The 15913-nt window shown below is 41.3% G+C and overlaps 1 protein-coding gene across 1 annotated transcript; it reads right to left on the bottom strand.

Moving 5' to 3' along the window:
- Window positions 1-4617: 4617 nt before the first annotated feature.
- Window positions 4618-14165, bottom strand: igsf5a (immunoglobulin superfamily, member 5a). The gene is made up of 8 exons (XM_030792289.1): window positions 14136-14165; window positions 11192-11492; window positions 8277-8581; window positions 6353-6452; window positions 5892-5916; window positions 5534-5592; window positions 4956-4996; window positions 4618-4707 (listed from the first exon to the last, which is right to left on the bottom strand). Exons 1-8 carry the CDS (start codon window positions 14163-14165, stop codon window positions 4618-4620), a joined length of 951 nt encoding a protein of 316 aa, XP_030648149.1.
- Between the last annotated feature and the right edge of the window lie 1748 nt (window positions 14166-15913).

Below are 15913 nucleotides of genomic sequence, written 5' to 3'. Positions count from 1 at the left end.
AAATCAAGTCTTCATCTCTCTCCACTGAGAGCCCCAAGCAATTGCTTTAGTGTTAAATTCATTAGAGACGAATAAATGGGCTGAAACCAATATTGGTAGGGAAAGCCAGAAGAAATGTAAAAAAAAAAAAATTATACATATACACATTAAATTATATGTATACTTTTGATATGCTGCTTCCAAAGCTCTGTGCTAACACTCCATTGGCCAGAGAGGTGTGGGGCCAGGCCATTTTTTTTATGTGTGTGTTGTTTGGGTTTTTTTTGGATCTTGCCTCAGAGTCATGAGTAGTGGCCATCGTTTGACCCTGCTCAGTCCTCTCTGATACGGTCCAATTGCACTGACAGAGCCCAGGGCTGGCGTGGCCCCACAAACACAGAGACTGTGGACAAGGAAATGCCTTCCATATTTTTCACTCACATGTTCATATTGCCTTGAGAAATGTAGAACCTTCTGAATCAAATTGAATTAAATAGCTAATTACTGTAAGTGAGAGATTTGATTTGGATAACCAAGCTGTGTTTGCAGCAGGGTCAAAACATTACAGGGATTTGCAAATCCAATCAGAGTTAACTTGAGCAAAGATGCTTTTTAAAGAAAAGACTTTAAATTGCTGTGTTGACTCAATACGTCACCCTTCACTGACAACATACAGGGTGTAAGCGACGAAACTGTGTAGTGGGCAGTTATAGGTGCCAAGTGGGGTTCATCTGAGTTCATTCATCCATTACAAACAAGCTAAGCTATGCAATACAGTTAAACCCCAATTCACTTAAGACCAAAATGGATGACTAAGTGCTGTAGAGCATTATTTTGTGTCATCATGTTAAATGATAGAACTGTAATTGTATATGGTTCATACACACTGGGAACATAACTGAAATGGAATAGCCGTAGAATCATACTCGCGCGCACTTATGTAAAGGCTCCAATTCTAGTTCATACTAGAGTGCATTCTAGAATTAGAATGCCACTTTACACACAACTGTATCCTGCAGTGGAGTTTCTTCTCCAAAATGGAATTTTAATCTTGCCACATTTTCAGACTACAGCCAATAGTTCCGAAGAAACACAAACAGCCCAGGTTCCCTTGAGACCGGGGACTTAATCTCCTGGTTGTCATGCAACATGCTTTTAGTGCAGCACCAACAGAGTCCTGAGAAAAATTCAATCAATAGCACTTTTCACCAAATGTGTGGCATCGTTCAAAGACACTATTCAGATTGTGGTATAAAAAAAACCCCAAAAAACACACACACCTTCTACAAATTTAGGTGTTGTTTAAAATACTGCACTGGTGTTTTCCGTCATTGACCTATGAAGTGAAATCAAATCTAATCTTGCAGAGTAAAATATTCTGTAAATAAATAATGTTCTAGATGCATGCTTAATAACTGCACTGCTCTGAATGTGGAGCTATGGTATGCTCAGTAGCTCGACCTGTAGCCAGGCAAGCTGTGTGAGATGTAGACTACGTTGCGGAGACAGGAAGCCAGGGCTCATAACAAGCCTCTGGGGAAGCCCTGCCTGACTACAGATGCCTATTATCTCCTCTCCATTTATTTATATACCAACACACTCATTATCCAGAGTTTTAGCAGGGAGAGAGACGGGCCTACACCTCTCAGCAGTGTAGAGTTCTTGCCCATAGTTTGGCCACTCTAAACAAAACTAAGCAATATCCACAGAGAGTCAGAAGTTCAGTGTGTCAACATATTAGCCTTCTAATAGGCTCTGATTTGAGATCAGCTTAAAAGTCCGCAGAGGCACTCTTCTCGTGGCCGGACTGAGCCAAAGGAAGAGCCAAGTGACCACTTCTGACCACTGCATAGTATATTATCCTTGTGTTATAATGGGGGGAACTCGTAAGACGTCACTTAACTTCCGTGACTTTCTCTCTTAAGGATCGAGCACTGTCTGAGAGAGTCTACACTCTGCTAAGGTTTTCCTCTGAGATCGCCAGAATGGAGAAAAAAAAATTATGTAATGTTTTAGCTCTCAAAGACAAGGTGAGATATTACGAAGTCTCTCCCACACGAGAGTCAGTCCCTAGAGTCGGAGAAGAGTGGCAACACGGCTTATTACTTCACAATACCAGGCAGGCCCTGGGGAGGTCATTAGCAAATTGCGGTGAGTGATTGGGTGCTGGGGGAAAAAGGAGTCCAGCCCTCTTTTTAATTAAGCGGCACTGACTTATTTGATTAAAATTATTTTGGAATGACACAAATTGCAGTTTTTTTTATAATGTGGTTGAGAAAGAGTTTTCAGCCAAGCATTAGAGTGTAATGGAATTATTCCTGAGGATGTGAACTTGTCAGTCATATACGGGACAAAATCCTCATGATCAATGCTGTGAGTCGAGAGACATTATTCATTTAGACCCGAGAAGCCGGATTATGAGAGAGAGAGCGCGTTATGACGGTCGTCAAAAGCAGACCTTTGATCTATCAAGTAAAATCAGTGAGGTTTTGCAGAATAAAAAAAACTCACAGTGGAGTGAAAAAATGAGCCCCATTCTTCCTTTATTTTTATTTGGAAAGTTTTAGATTTATCAGAACAATCTGCACCTGTGGTTAGTTGATGAGATTAGGCCTGAGGTGAAGCATGTTGAGTTTATGATCATGTGAGGGGGAGCAGTGATCCATTATGATCCTGCTCCAGTAGCTTTGATTAGATCAGGAAACAAACCATGGATTAGAGATAGAAATCTTTTTCAGTTTTGCCCGCAGCAATGTATAAAACACTGTATTGTAAATGTGGGTCGTTATCATTACATAATTAAGTATCTGGAGAGCTTCGGCGTAGCCTGAGACGGTGGCTTAAATCCGCAGTCTGTCAAAAACGTTTTTGTAGTGGAGTCTCCAAATCACCTCCTGATCCATACAACAGGAGCGTAATGTCGGATAATTATCAAGAGTTATTTAAAGAGAAACTAAATGTAAAATTTATTTTTTAAACTTTTCCCATTTGAAATTGTAATAGGCTATAAAGAAGCTAGGAATGAATGCCTTGTTTTCCTTCATGAAAAATTCATGGCATGAAAATGTGAATTTAATGTAAGGTTGGTATCAAAGTGAATGAGACAAACCCTCACCTCACAGGTGTGCGGTCTGTCACATCACTCTTTATTGCTTATTATTACAACTTAAATAAAGTACACCCTCATTTAATCACTGAATAAATCAGCTTTACGGAGTCGAGGCAGATTGTGTTTTCCTTTGCAGCTTGCATTTAAAAAACACGGAGGGTGAAATTAATCAGGTTTACAACATATACTCTACAAAGCGCTGTGTCATTGAATGGGTAACTCTAGGTGTGTGCTCTATTTGGTCTCTTCATCAAGTCTGAGAGTCAAGTAACCGCCTTCAAAGGAGAAAAAAGAAAATGAATTATGAATTATGGTTAAGAACATAAGGCTGTATGCAGAGACATGTGGTGAAACGCGGTGGAAACACTAAAGGAAAACATCCCAAATCAAAAAGGTTCTCACCATGCCGCCACAGACTATTGTGTCTGCTTGTCCCAACAAAACGAATTTCTTAATGAAGTCATCAATTCCATGCACATCCAAAACTGGAAGTATTCATGCCCCCCCCCCCCCCTTCCGAATCCCCCAACATCCCCCCCCCCCACAACCCCACCCAATCCCCATACCCCCCAAATAGACTTTCTATACATTTCGTATAAACTTTTCTGAGATTTACCAAAACATCAAAAAGAGGGGTGTTTATTCTCCATTACAATAGCAAATGTTTTGTCACAAATGTATTATCAAGAATGATTAAATTGGACAGGAGTCACAGAGTTATGCTCAGATCAGGTCGTTTGTCTGAGTTGCTGGATTTCTTGACTCTACATTAAATTTAGTCGCAAAGTTGGCCTTTGAGAATTGAAGGGTTTTTGTAGTGCCACCTAGAGGCCAGGCAGGGACGCAGTCAGGGCAACAGTAAGGTTAAGAGTCATTGAATATGTTTCATTAACGTGGTCCTATTAACATGCACTAACAAGATTTATGAGCTTTGACTGAGTGGAACTGGGTGACAAACTGTCTTCTCCGTAAAGAGGAAGAAGAAGAAGAAAAATAAAAACAAGAAAAGACCACAGAGGAAAAAGACTTTTAAACACACAACAGTGTCTGTGGATCTTCAGCTCTTAGTCTCTTTAACAATGGACACAGAAAAAGTGTTTAACTGTTTTTACTGGACATAATTCAGCAAAACCAAATGTACACATTATTACAGGATACAAACAGGATTGATGTGGACTTTCAGTATATGATTTAAAAATTTAAGAACATCAAATTTAATGTCTTAAAATAAACAGTACATTATTTCAATGTTATGGTACAATATTGAAAGGGTTAGGCTTCAGTGCAGCCTTAAACTTGCTGAAAGAACAAGCAAATATATTATTTTAAAAGTATTGACAGAACACTATTATAGCGACATGTTTATGTTTCTCATAAAAGAAACATAAAAACAAAATCAAAATGTGAAACCAATTGCAAAATCATTAAAGATTTATAACTTATCGCAACTTTAACGACATAAAAGTCATTAAACTCAGATGTGTTAGAGGCAGGTCAGGAGATAGCGTGGTGTGTGTGTGTGTGACTTGTCAGACGATTGTTTGGTGTCTGTGTTTCCTGATGCCGTTCCCACTGATGGTGCTGAGGTCATAGCCTTGACTGTTCACTGAGTCAGCCATCTACAAAATACCCAAACGACAGAGACTTACACGCTGCCCTGTCTGACTGTTCACATCACCAGTAAAATGAGCAAAGCACAGATCACACCATGTTATAATATGAATGTCAGAATTATTACACAGGCACGTCTCTGTCCGCTTAATAAAGCACTGATTTTACAAACTGCTGGGGAACACTTCAGAACAGACAGGTGACCCAAGCATGCGTGTTAACGTGCCGTGAACTGCGTGATTTTCATCTCTCTCACCGTTAAATGCTTCCCGTTCTGTGGCCGCTGCACACTGTCGCCTGCCGTGGAGTAAAAAAAAAAAAAAACATGAACTGGGAATCTTTTTCTGAACCTTATTCATTCATTAAAACAAATTGCAAGTTAACATTATAAAATATGCTACAACTGACAGCAGTATCACTGTCCATAATGATCTCTATTTTGGTTTTCTTTTAAAAGACTAAGCAAATATAAAATTCATATTAATAATAATAATATTGATAACAATAATGACAATGATAATGATAAATCACAAACCAAATGCTTAAGTATGCGTTTCTTATTATTATGTTTAATATTATTATTGTGGTTGTTGTTGTTTCTATCATTATTATTATTATTATTATTATTATTATTATTAGTGGTGAGAGTCATATTGGTAAAAATACTTTGAGCCATTGAGCATGTGTATGTGAGTGATGCTGTCTGTGTGTTTGTGCCACGTCTGTGTGTGGTGAAGGTGTGTTTGTGTTTGTGTGTGCGTCTGTGTAAAGTGTAGGTGTGTGTGTGTGTGTGTGTGTTTAAGAAGGTGTGTGCTTATGTGTGAGATTTCTCACTGTTATCTGTAACATATCCAAGGTTATTTGTCCCCTGTCTCACACTCTGTGATCGTGCCCTTCAGAGAAAAAAAACAAAACCTTTCAGTAAATACATTCCTCAGGCCCAGTGCTTTCAGGGAGAGGCCAATAGTTCAGACAGACTTCACTGCTTTGTTTAGTAACTCTCATAACTCCAGCATATGACACAACAGAAGAGCGCTGCATGGCATAGGTGGAATAGTGTGGTTCATTTCTGGGTTCTGAAAATATTCCAGATATGTCACAATATTGAACTGAAAAATAAAATTAGATAGACAGACAGACAGACAGACAGGTAGATAAACATCTATTTGATGAATGACACGGTGTATATTACCTTACTTCCTCTTGATAAGTTGACCCTGTTAAACAGTGAAAGGAAAGCCATGAGGTTTAGAAGTTCTTTTTTGTCCCATCAGAGCTGTCTTTACTTTTGTCTCTTCTTTTAACGTATGGGTCGGTCTAAAATTACCCGCTAATCCACAGATTAAAAGTCATATTACATTATTATCACAGAGTTAGGCAGCGCCATAACGTGTCATAGAAACATCTTTTTAATAACTGTCAGTCTCTCATCTCAACAGGTGTGAGACAAGATGATAGACACGCATCATCTCAGCACAGTGCTCTGCTTGTCCAAGCCTTTCATTAAGGACACGTACGTTTATGCTGCAATGTGTTACATCACTGTCCTTGAACTGACATTGAGAAGAGACCCTACGTCATAATTTTATTAAACTTTCCTTGTCACTATTATCTACGGCAACCTCAACAGTGGAAAACCGAAACATCACTCACGCGCTTTCTTCTTCTTTTTGCAACAGAACACGATGGCGATAATGAGAAGCGCGAGCAGGGCCGCCGAACCGAAGGACACAGTGACAGCAATCAACACGGTGTAATCCGTCCGCCGCGGCACGGTTTCCTCTGCAATACAAACACAAGTCAGTCAAACGCTTTTCCATTCACACACCATCTGCCACGCGCGCTCCGAGTTGTGTAAGATTCCTCACAGCTAACGTAAGATTATGAATGAGAACGACATCATCGCACTGGCTGAGGGGATACTATGTAGGATCAGTTAAAGACTTAGCATTGGGATCACCGAACGACATTACCAATAGCCAAAAGGCAGTAATGCGGCGTATAACCCGCGACCTAAGTCTCACTCAGTTAAATCCAGTGGTGTAAAACCGTAAGAAAAATGACAAATACTCCAGTCCTATAACTGTTCTTAAGGATTTTTTAAAAGGAATTTGTTGTTTTCAGTGTAGTCCAAATGGCTGTTGTTTTGCTTCCATTTTAATATATATTTTGCCGTGCTATTTCTCTCCACAAGGCCCATCTCTGTTATGTTGCTATTTGGCTAGAAACTTTCAAATCAGCTAAACACTTTCACTGCACACTGAATGCTTTTCAGGATAGCTGCTGACTGTGGGAACGATAGACTGTCTAAAGGTGCTTTAACACAGGCAGGTGAAGAATCACAGCTCTGTGTCGTCCAGTCCGATTCAGTCACACGGAGCAGCAGCTAATCACACATTCCATTTGTTGTTGTGCTGAAAGAAACTCTCTACACTAGCTTGTCAAGCCTGAACAGACAAATTTCGTATAAACTGAACAAACATCATGTCTCATATTCACTTGTCATCTTCCAAAGAAACTCACAATTTTCAGTCAAAGACAATTTTCATACAGAAGAATAGATTTTAGCTGCAGGGATACATAGTTAGTCTACGTAATATGTTAATGTGGTTTAACGGACATGTTGTATTTAGGGAAATATTTAAATATTTACGTAAACAGACATTTAAATGCAAATTCAATAATAATTTGTGATCTCATTTTAACCTGATATCATGGAAAAAAAGGACATTTTTCATTGACTTGATCAGTGATTTTCATGTCCCAATCATGGCACGTTCATTTCATACTTGCATGAAATGATGCTTAGCTGGTTGCGTCAAAAAATCCAATTAAAGTTACCAATTAAAATTCAGTTTTCAAAATGCTAAAATGTACAGTTAGTAAGTATAGACAGCCCTGAGATGACACTGGAGAGTCCTATGGCAGAAACAAGAGGAACTTAAACTGTCAAGTACTGACATTTTCTCTAAAAAAAATGTCAAATAATGACAGTTTTACACAAGTTAACAGCCATTGTTCCTTTCTTGCTTGTTTCCTGGATGAATATTCTTACTTGTGTAAGAATGTAAGAGTTATGTAAGTATAAGAGTTACCAATGTTTAATTTTATGTTTTGAGAAAGGAACAGTTGTGTATGCGTCAGTAAATGTCCAGTGCTCCTCACGCCACTATTGAAATCATAATATAGGTGAGGAGATCACACACAGCTTATCGAGCAGAGAATTCACCTTTCACCAAGGCCCCTGTTTTAACAGACGAGGGAAATTAAACCGAGCTGTTCTGTAGGGAATGATGAGGTGAACCCTTTTGCATTTCTTTAAGGCTGAAAAATCACTGCAATTGGTTGATAAATAGCAGCAGTTTTCAGATTAAGATTTAAATTGGTAGACAACCCTGATAACTGCACTAGTCTTTTACTATCGCCATCCACGTCCGAACTGTACACAGCAACAACTACGAAGGAAATCCAAAAGCCATCTCTTTTTTACCCAGCAGAAAAACACACCTACAGTAAATAAGGCACTGCTTTCATGTCCGAGTGATGAGCGGCTACTCAAACCTGAAAAACAGGTAATGGAGTTCCTCTTACCTACTATTAAATAGACACTGCTGCGCAGGGGAGTGCTCATCGCAGGCACACTGGCCAGACACTCCACAGAGGAGTTACCGAGGGCAGTGTGTCGGAGAACACTGACAGAGTTAAAGAGAGAGCCCTGCTCCTCTTTGGTGGTGTTATAGGAGTTTTTGTCAACCACAACGCCATTGAGGGTCCAGGATATGTGTGGTTCTGGGAACCATCCGTCAGCCTGGCACTGGAAAATGGCTTCCTCGCCCTTTGTTATGGTCTGATCTCCTCCCACTATGTTCACGGTGCCTCTCTCTAGGAGAGACCAAAAAAAAAAACAACAATGTTTACAACATAGCCAAAGTCAAACATAGTCCACAAAGTCCAATCTTTTGGAATAAACACAGACTTCTTTTACTGTTGTGGCCATTTTGGCTTGAAACTGAATTACATCTATGTACAAATGTGTCTTTTTGTGGATGTAATTAAATTACTTACAAAGGAACCTCCAACTGCTGACTCAGAACATTTGATCAAGAAGAACTACACTCAAGATCAAGATCCGAACAAAGCCGAGACCATCTCATATGAGACCACCAGATAATGATCTGTGTGCCTCACTGAGGCTCAATGTCCCAGTGTATCATTTACAAATAAAGGCTCTGCTTCTGGTGTGTCTAAGGAACTGAGCACACAAGATCAAGGGCTGATTGATCATTTAATCATCTGTGAAGAACAGTACCTCCTCCACACACATGCACATGCACACGCACATGCACACGCAGACGCAGACACACTTGTGAAAAATGGAACCACAGATTTTAGAGGAATTAGGACAACTGAAAGACAAGATGGTCTTAAATCAGTTAATTTAAAAAATGTTTCAATACATGAGCCTCTACAAAAATGAAAAAATTTTACTCAGATAATAATAAAAAATAAACACAAACTATGACCAGAGAGCAGACACTGGACCTGGGACCTAGACTGACTAGAGATTTTTTATTCAAATCTCGAATTTCTTAAGCATCATTTTTCAGACACATCTGCTATTTTTAGCCTCGCAAATCCCATATGTGTTGTCCGAGATAAGCAAACGGAACTATTTATACGAAGCTCGTGAGGAAAGGAATTTTTCAGACGGTTCCTCAAAACCCACTGCCGATCAGACGTCCGTATGGTTTAAAGCTGCCACCTACCGCGTGTTCCACGTCTGTCTGTTTCAGTCAAATACAAACCCCTCCCAACTGCCTGTGCTCTCAGCCAATCTGTCACTCTTATGACATCCACGGAAGGGTTTTCCGACTCAGGCGAGATTAGACCAGCCCCACTTCCATTCCCTCACTGCCACTGGGGTCCAAACCCCAGACCCACATTCACGGGCCGCAGTGCCTGCTCCCACTCAAAACCTGAATTCTTCATCTTTCATTATTCACTGAACACACACACTGCTTTCAAACGTTACAGAGATTCAGCAGTGTTACTGGCAAGCCATATGTTTTCTGTTGCCCTTTCTTTCTGTTTATGTCGCCTGAGTTTCAGAGTTTAGAACTCTAGCATCTGTGTTATTAGCTAAACATCACTTAATTAAAACAAATGAAAGCTTCAAATGTTAGCAGTGTTGCAGGATCGAGGTATGAAAAGAAAGAAAATCAACTGCATTGTGTTTGTTCCACGTGTTACGACAGCCGTGTTGCCATTCACCGGGTCAAATAGCTAACACACACATAATGTTCATAATTAATACACTGATCAAAACGGGTACAAAATGCTGACAGATAAACATAAACCATCTCTCACAACAGGGTTTAAGTCAGAGGCATTTCATTCCAGTCACAGCTAAGTGTTGTCTTCTCTCTGTCTTACAGAAACAGATGGGGGGAAAAGCGCTGGGCCGCTTTCGAAGGCTGCGGATTGTTCATCTTGTAGCTCGGCCGGCAGAATTGGTGGAGTGAGAGCTGTGTTTAATCTTGAAGAGGAATGAGGATGAGGATGGCCAATACGTCACGTTCAGATGACAGTCGCAGTGAGTGTCCGCTCACAGCCTTAAACTCTAAGCTCTCATCACACTCATCCTTCACAGCAGCTTCCAAAATATGTGTGTGTGTGTGTGTGTGTTTCCATAGTTTAATCTTTTTGTTTTCACAGTTTAATTTAATTGCTTCAGTGGAACTTTGTATGTGCATGTGTGAGAGAAAGAGAGAGAGAGAAAGAGAGAGAGAGCGAGAGTGAAAGAATAAGCTGGAAAAGTGGCAAGGGGAAAAACCTAATACCTGGATTTGTTTATATATAAGTTCATTTGAAGCAGTCTTGCATGAACACACACTTGCTGACTTGTTATTCGAAATCCCTGGGAGAGTAATTTAGCTTAAATGTCTGTCAGCACAGGCATCCCAGCAATCCATCTACAGGAGAGTGGTGTTTCTCTCATCCTCTCATGCATTACTAGTAATAAGTATATTTGTCAGTAAAGATTTTCAGCACCATCAGTAGTGTGGCACTGAGGACATTTGTTTTATTGAGTATGTTGGGTTTTTAGCTGAGTGCTAAGTTTTGTACCCGGTGAATTAGCTGAGTAATGTCCTTATTGTCTGTACAGCAGGCTCAGCCAAAGTGTACCATTTCAGTATGTGGATGACAGTTAAAACCAAGTCAGCCTAAATTTTACAACCCAAACTTAAATTAATTATAGCATTTGTAAAGTTAGAATTATTATTATTCCAAGTTGTGGTACACTGTTGCTTCTTTGCACAGTTTTCATCTTAAAACATGAAGCAGTCGCCAATAAGTCAATGAGAACAAAATTATCTGCACATTACATCTATTTTAGAAAGAACCTCAACCGCCCATTCAACTCCCGTTGAACCGCATCCTTATAACAAGCTCGTCATTTCCATAATTTAAGAGAGGATAATATTCACCCACCCTGGACCGTCAAATTTGCTGTTTGTCGGCCGATGTTTTGGATTGCACAGGTGACCGGTCCAGAGTCACTCCTGCTCACATTTCGTACGATCAGTTCCCATCTCTGGCTCTCGGTCGTTGTGTAGTTTACGGCACTGAAGCGGTCAGAGTTTTCCACTGAGCCGGTTTCCTGGACGACAGTGAGCACAACCTCTTCACCAACTGACCAGATCATGACGTGCCAGACGTGGGCAGTAGGGCTACAGTTAAATCTGGCTTCCGCATCCACGAGGACAACTGCGTTTTGAGGCTCAATCTGGACCTGTCCGGACACCCCTTTAAATCACACGGATCACGGATCAGTCTTCATCAAATACATTGACTCATTTGCACACAGAACACAGATCAGGGATCAGGCTTCATCTACATGCTCATTAATTTACAGACACAGAGGGCAGTTCTCAGATCAGTCCTGATGCCCCTGTTCTTTCACTTACAGGTGAAGTTCATTCACTCTCTTGTCTGCTCACTGCTGACTGTCACTCAAAATCAGTAGTAGAAGAATTATATCACAACAAACCCAAAGAAAAGTGAGAAAGGGCAAGAAAGGACAAAGAGATTTGAAACTGAATTTCCTGAATTTCAGTGTGAACGGACTAGGGACGCTTCGCTTGTGGGTTTTATATAGCCACATTTTTTTAAAACCACACCTTTGGGCGTCCCTCCCACGGCAAATACTGAAAACGTTTAAGTCAATGTATTCAATCAGAATCAGTCTCTTTGAACTCAAAGCAATGAGCAATAGCTGTGACGTGAAACTGTGTAACCTGAGACCATTTCACTACAAGTAACGGTGGTGAAAATGTATGTATGTTACCAGAGCAGATGACAGCTCTACAGGATCTTAAACCAAAGTGTTTTCCTATAAACATTAAAGATGATTTCCCGTAAACATAAAGTGGAAGTATTTAGATTCCCAAAACATTTCCAAATGTCACACATGTTACTGTGTTGACAAATATATACGGGCATGCTTAAAAGATTTTTTGGCAACTTGCCTCTGTTTGTAAACCCCCAGGCCCTCCCTTCCTGAATCAGTGCGTTTGACTGTGTGTGTGTGTGCGCGTGTCTGTCTTTGGTTTGGGCTGAACTGATTTCATTTTTATTGTACATTAGCCATAGAATCAAAGAGGTCCAGTGAACTGGCAGGCAGTGCTGTTCTGCCTTGATAAAAAGGACTGATCTCTCCGTGCGTATTACAGGGTTTAATCAAATTCTGCGGAAAACGCTTCTGATTAGCGCAGACGGCGTGAGCGCCTTCAGCTGCGCTGCGCAGACGAGTTAAAGCCGTGTGTTCATCTGTGATCTCCCTACGTGATGAGCAGTCTAGATTTCTTCTCTCCTCCAGTGGTGTGAAGGCTTTTATCTGATTGTTTGTGTAAGAACTGAGGTTGTGCTAATGGCTTTCCCTTTTTTTCTTCTTCCTGATATCAAGAGTTAGAAACACTGCAGGAATGTTAGCATCTGAACAGTTATGCTATCTTCATCAGAGAAAGTCGGTGAAGTTTTCCAGTGGCTACTCAGTGCACTTGGCGGTTTCACGCGTCTCTGATTATTGTTGGATTCCAAATCTGATCAAATACACACTGCTGACTGTACCAGCAGATGGGTTCTGATACCAGGTAATGAGGAAGCTCCTCAGGGTTAAACCAGTATGTGTGTTTTTGGTGAGTTTTCCAGCGCTGAATAACAGAATAACTGCCAGGAAAAGCAATCAAAACATAAGAAAGGAAAGACAGTAAAACAGAGGAGAGAACTCTCACCCCAAACTGTGAGAGACAGCAGGACCATAAGGATGAGTCTGCTCATGTTGTTCCAGAAATGGCTCCTCCAACCCTCAAAGCCTTCAAAAAGAACGACAGATCATAAAATAAGGTCCAAAAAACACAGAGGTGCTTGCGTTGCTGTTTTTTTTTTTCCAAATCATCTTAATATGAATCTTCCATTCCTTACTCCACTCAACAGAAAACTTAAAAATAAAGAAACATGTAAATAAACTGTTCTGTCAGTAGGTGGGTACTCATTTATTTCACCACACTGTTAGAGAGACAAAAATCTCTCCTCTGAGACGCGTAATGTGTGCCTAGTGTTTGTTTTGACATATGAACATATATTCAGTTCCGTGTATGAAAGCCAAAAGGCGCAGTTTGGTATTACATAAATACAAAGGTGTTGGGGACAATATATGGAGTGGTACCAATCTTCTGACAAGCTAGCCCTTCTCAGAGCCTTACGATTTTATATAAATGTTTTGATCTTCATTTCGAACCAATACTACAATATCTTTAATTCTTTTTTCCTTGATTTCTTAAATACGGAAACGTACCATCCTAGAACTGAAACTCTCTTTGGTTGTTTCTTTCCAAGACACGTCAGAGTCAAGCATGATCAATGACAACACGAAACCCAAACCCAGACAGAACATTATGAAGTCTTCGATTTCTTACCTTCAGCTAAATCCAAAAATTAAGTCCAGGACTTGAAGTGCGACCCTGAGCGGTTGCATTCCTGAAAGAATAAAAATGAAATCTGACAGAGGTGAAAAAAAAAAAAAAAAAAGACTCCACCCTCATCACCTGTCGACCTACTCAGAGAGCAAAGTCCCCTTCCCTACTCCTCAGTCTTATCAGAGGCTGGCTGTGAGGCACTCTCCCATGGCTTGGCCTTTTTTGCATACAGTCACAGCCGTGGGACAGGTGTGGGGGAGGGGATTGGAAGTCAGAATGATAAGAGGTATGGTTAATGAAGGTGACTTGTAAATCAAAAACCCTCAACCGTTGGGGCTGCAAACCGCCACCACAAAACTTCTTATGACGCTTCTCTGTCCGTCTCCTTCAAATGTGCTCCGTCGTGTTGGGTATTTATACTCCAGTGGCTAAACTGAATATTCAAATTTGACCGATACCGGCACACCCACAGCCTCCTTTGTCGGCATGGTAACCGCGTTTATGACAGGGCTATCATGACGACATGCGTTTCCCTCTGATAACACACATCCTTTACGTCATATAGTATGTCAGTTCCTTGAACCGGATGAAACTTAAAAACAAAAACAACAACAACAACAACAACGGCTTACAGAGAATGAAGAGAAATCTAAAGGTAACATCTCCCTATCTGTAGGTGTACCGAGGAAACACAAAGGCCCTCAGACGCAGAGCACACATGGAAATAGAAAGCTATTGTGTTCTGTGGAGGGCTTTTGTTGAATGGTTTGAAAACCCATTAGGTCGCAGGCAGCTGAGTATTGTCCTCTGCACTCCTGGCCTGAAACAGGAGTGTGGAGTGTGGAGTGAGGAGCAGCATGTGGGTAAAGTCTCTGTTTAAACCATTATGACTGCACTGAGGCCAGCACACACAGGTACTGCTTTTAGCAGCAACACTTACATCTGAGCACTGCCATCAAACCCCAGTCACATACCAACATGTGGAATATGATTTTATATAAACCTTTATAATTAAGAGAAATTAAGGATGTACGCCTGTGTGTTAGCAATCTGTGTGTTAGATGTTGTCTTTTGACGTTTTATGATAATATGTAATGAAGGGCTTGGTTGAAATTTCTGATACCGGAAGCTCTGATCAGACACTGTGCCTTTAACAAGCAGAGGGCAGGTACCGTGAACGAGGAGGAGTGTGTGTAGCGGAGTGTGTGAGAGAGACACTGGACAGGTGAGGTTACATTTAGAGACAGTGTGAGGAGGAGTGTGTGTAGCGGAGTGTGTGAGAGAGAAGTGCTGGACAGGTGAGGTGACATTTAGAGACAGTGTGAGGAGGAGTGTGTGTAGTGGAGTGTGTGAGAGAGAAGTGCTGGACAGGTGAGGTGACATTTAGAGACAGTGTGAGGAGGAGTGTGTGTAGCGGAGTGTGTGAGAGAGAAGTGCTGGACAGGTGAGGTGACATTTAGAGACAGTGTGAGGAGGAGTGTGTGTAGCGGAGTGTGTGAGAGAGAGGCTGGACAGGTGAGGTGACATTTAGAGACAGTGTGAGGAGGAGTGTGTGTAGTGGAGTGTGTGAGAGAGAAGTGCTGGACAGGTGAGGTGACATTTAGAGACAGTGTGAGGAGGAGTGTGTGTAGTGGAGTGTGTGAGAGAGAAGTGCTGGACAGGTGAGGTGACATTTAGAGACAGTGTGAGGAGGAGTGTGTGTAGTGGAGTGTGTGAGAGAGAAGTGCTGGACAGGTGAGGTGACATTTAGAGACAGTGTGAGGAGGAGTGTGTGTAGTGGAGTGTGTGAGAGAGAAGTGCTGGACAGGTGAGGTGACATTTAGAGACAGTGTGAGGGGGAGTGTGTGTAGTGGAGTGTGTGAGAGAGAAGTGCTGGACAGGTGAGGTGACATTTAGAGACAGTGTGAGGAGGAGTGTGTGTAGTGGAGTGTGTGAGAGAGAAGTGCTGGACAGGTGAGGTGACATTTAGAGACAGTGTGAGGAGGAGTGTGTGTAGTGGAGTGTGTGAGAGAGAAGTGCTGGACAGGTGAGGTGACATTTAGAGACAGTGTGAGGAGGAGTGTGTGTAGTGGAGTGTGTGAGAGAGAAGTGCTGGACAGGTGAGGTGACATTTAGAGACAGTGTGAGGAGGAGTGTGTGTAGTGGAGTGTGTGAGAGAGAAGTGCTGGACAGGTGAGGTGACATTTAGAGACAGTGTGAGGGGGAGTGTGTGTAGTGGAGTGTGTGAGAGAGAAGT

The sequence above is a fragment of the Chanos chanos genome, chromosome 15 (assembly GCF_902362185.1).
Source record: "Chanos chanos chromosome 15, fChaCha1.1, whole genome shotgun sequence".
Taxonomy (NCBI): Eukaryota; Metazoa; Chordata; class Actinopteri; order Gonorynchiformes; family Chanidae; genus Chanos; species Chanos chanos.
The sequence above is the reverse complement of the archived record's forward strand: the minus strand, read 5'-3'. Positions and strand labels throughout refer to the sequence as shown.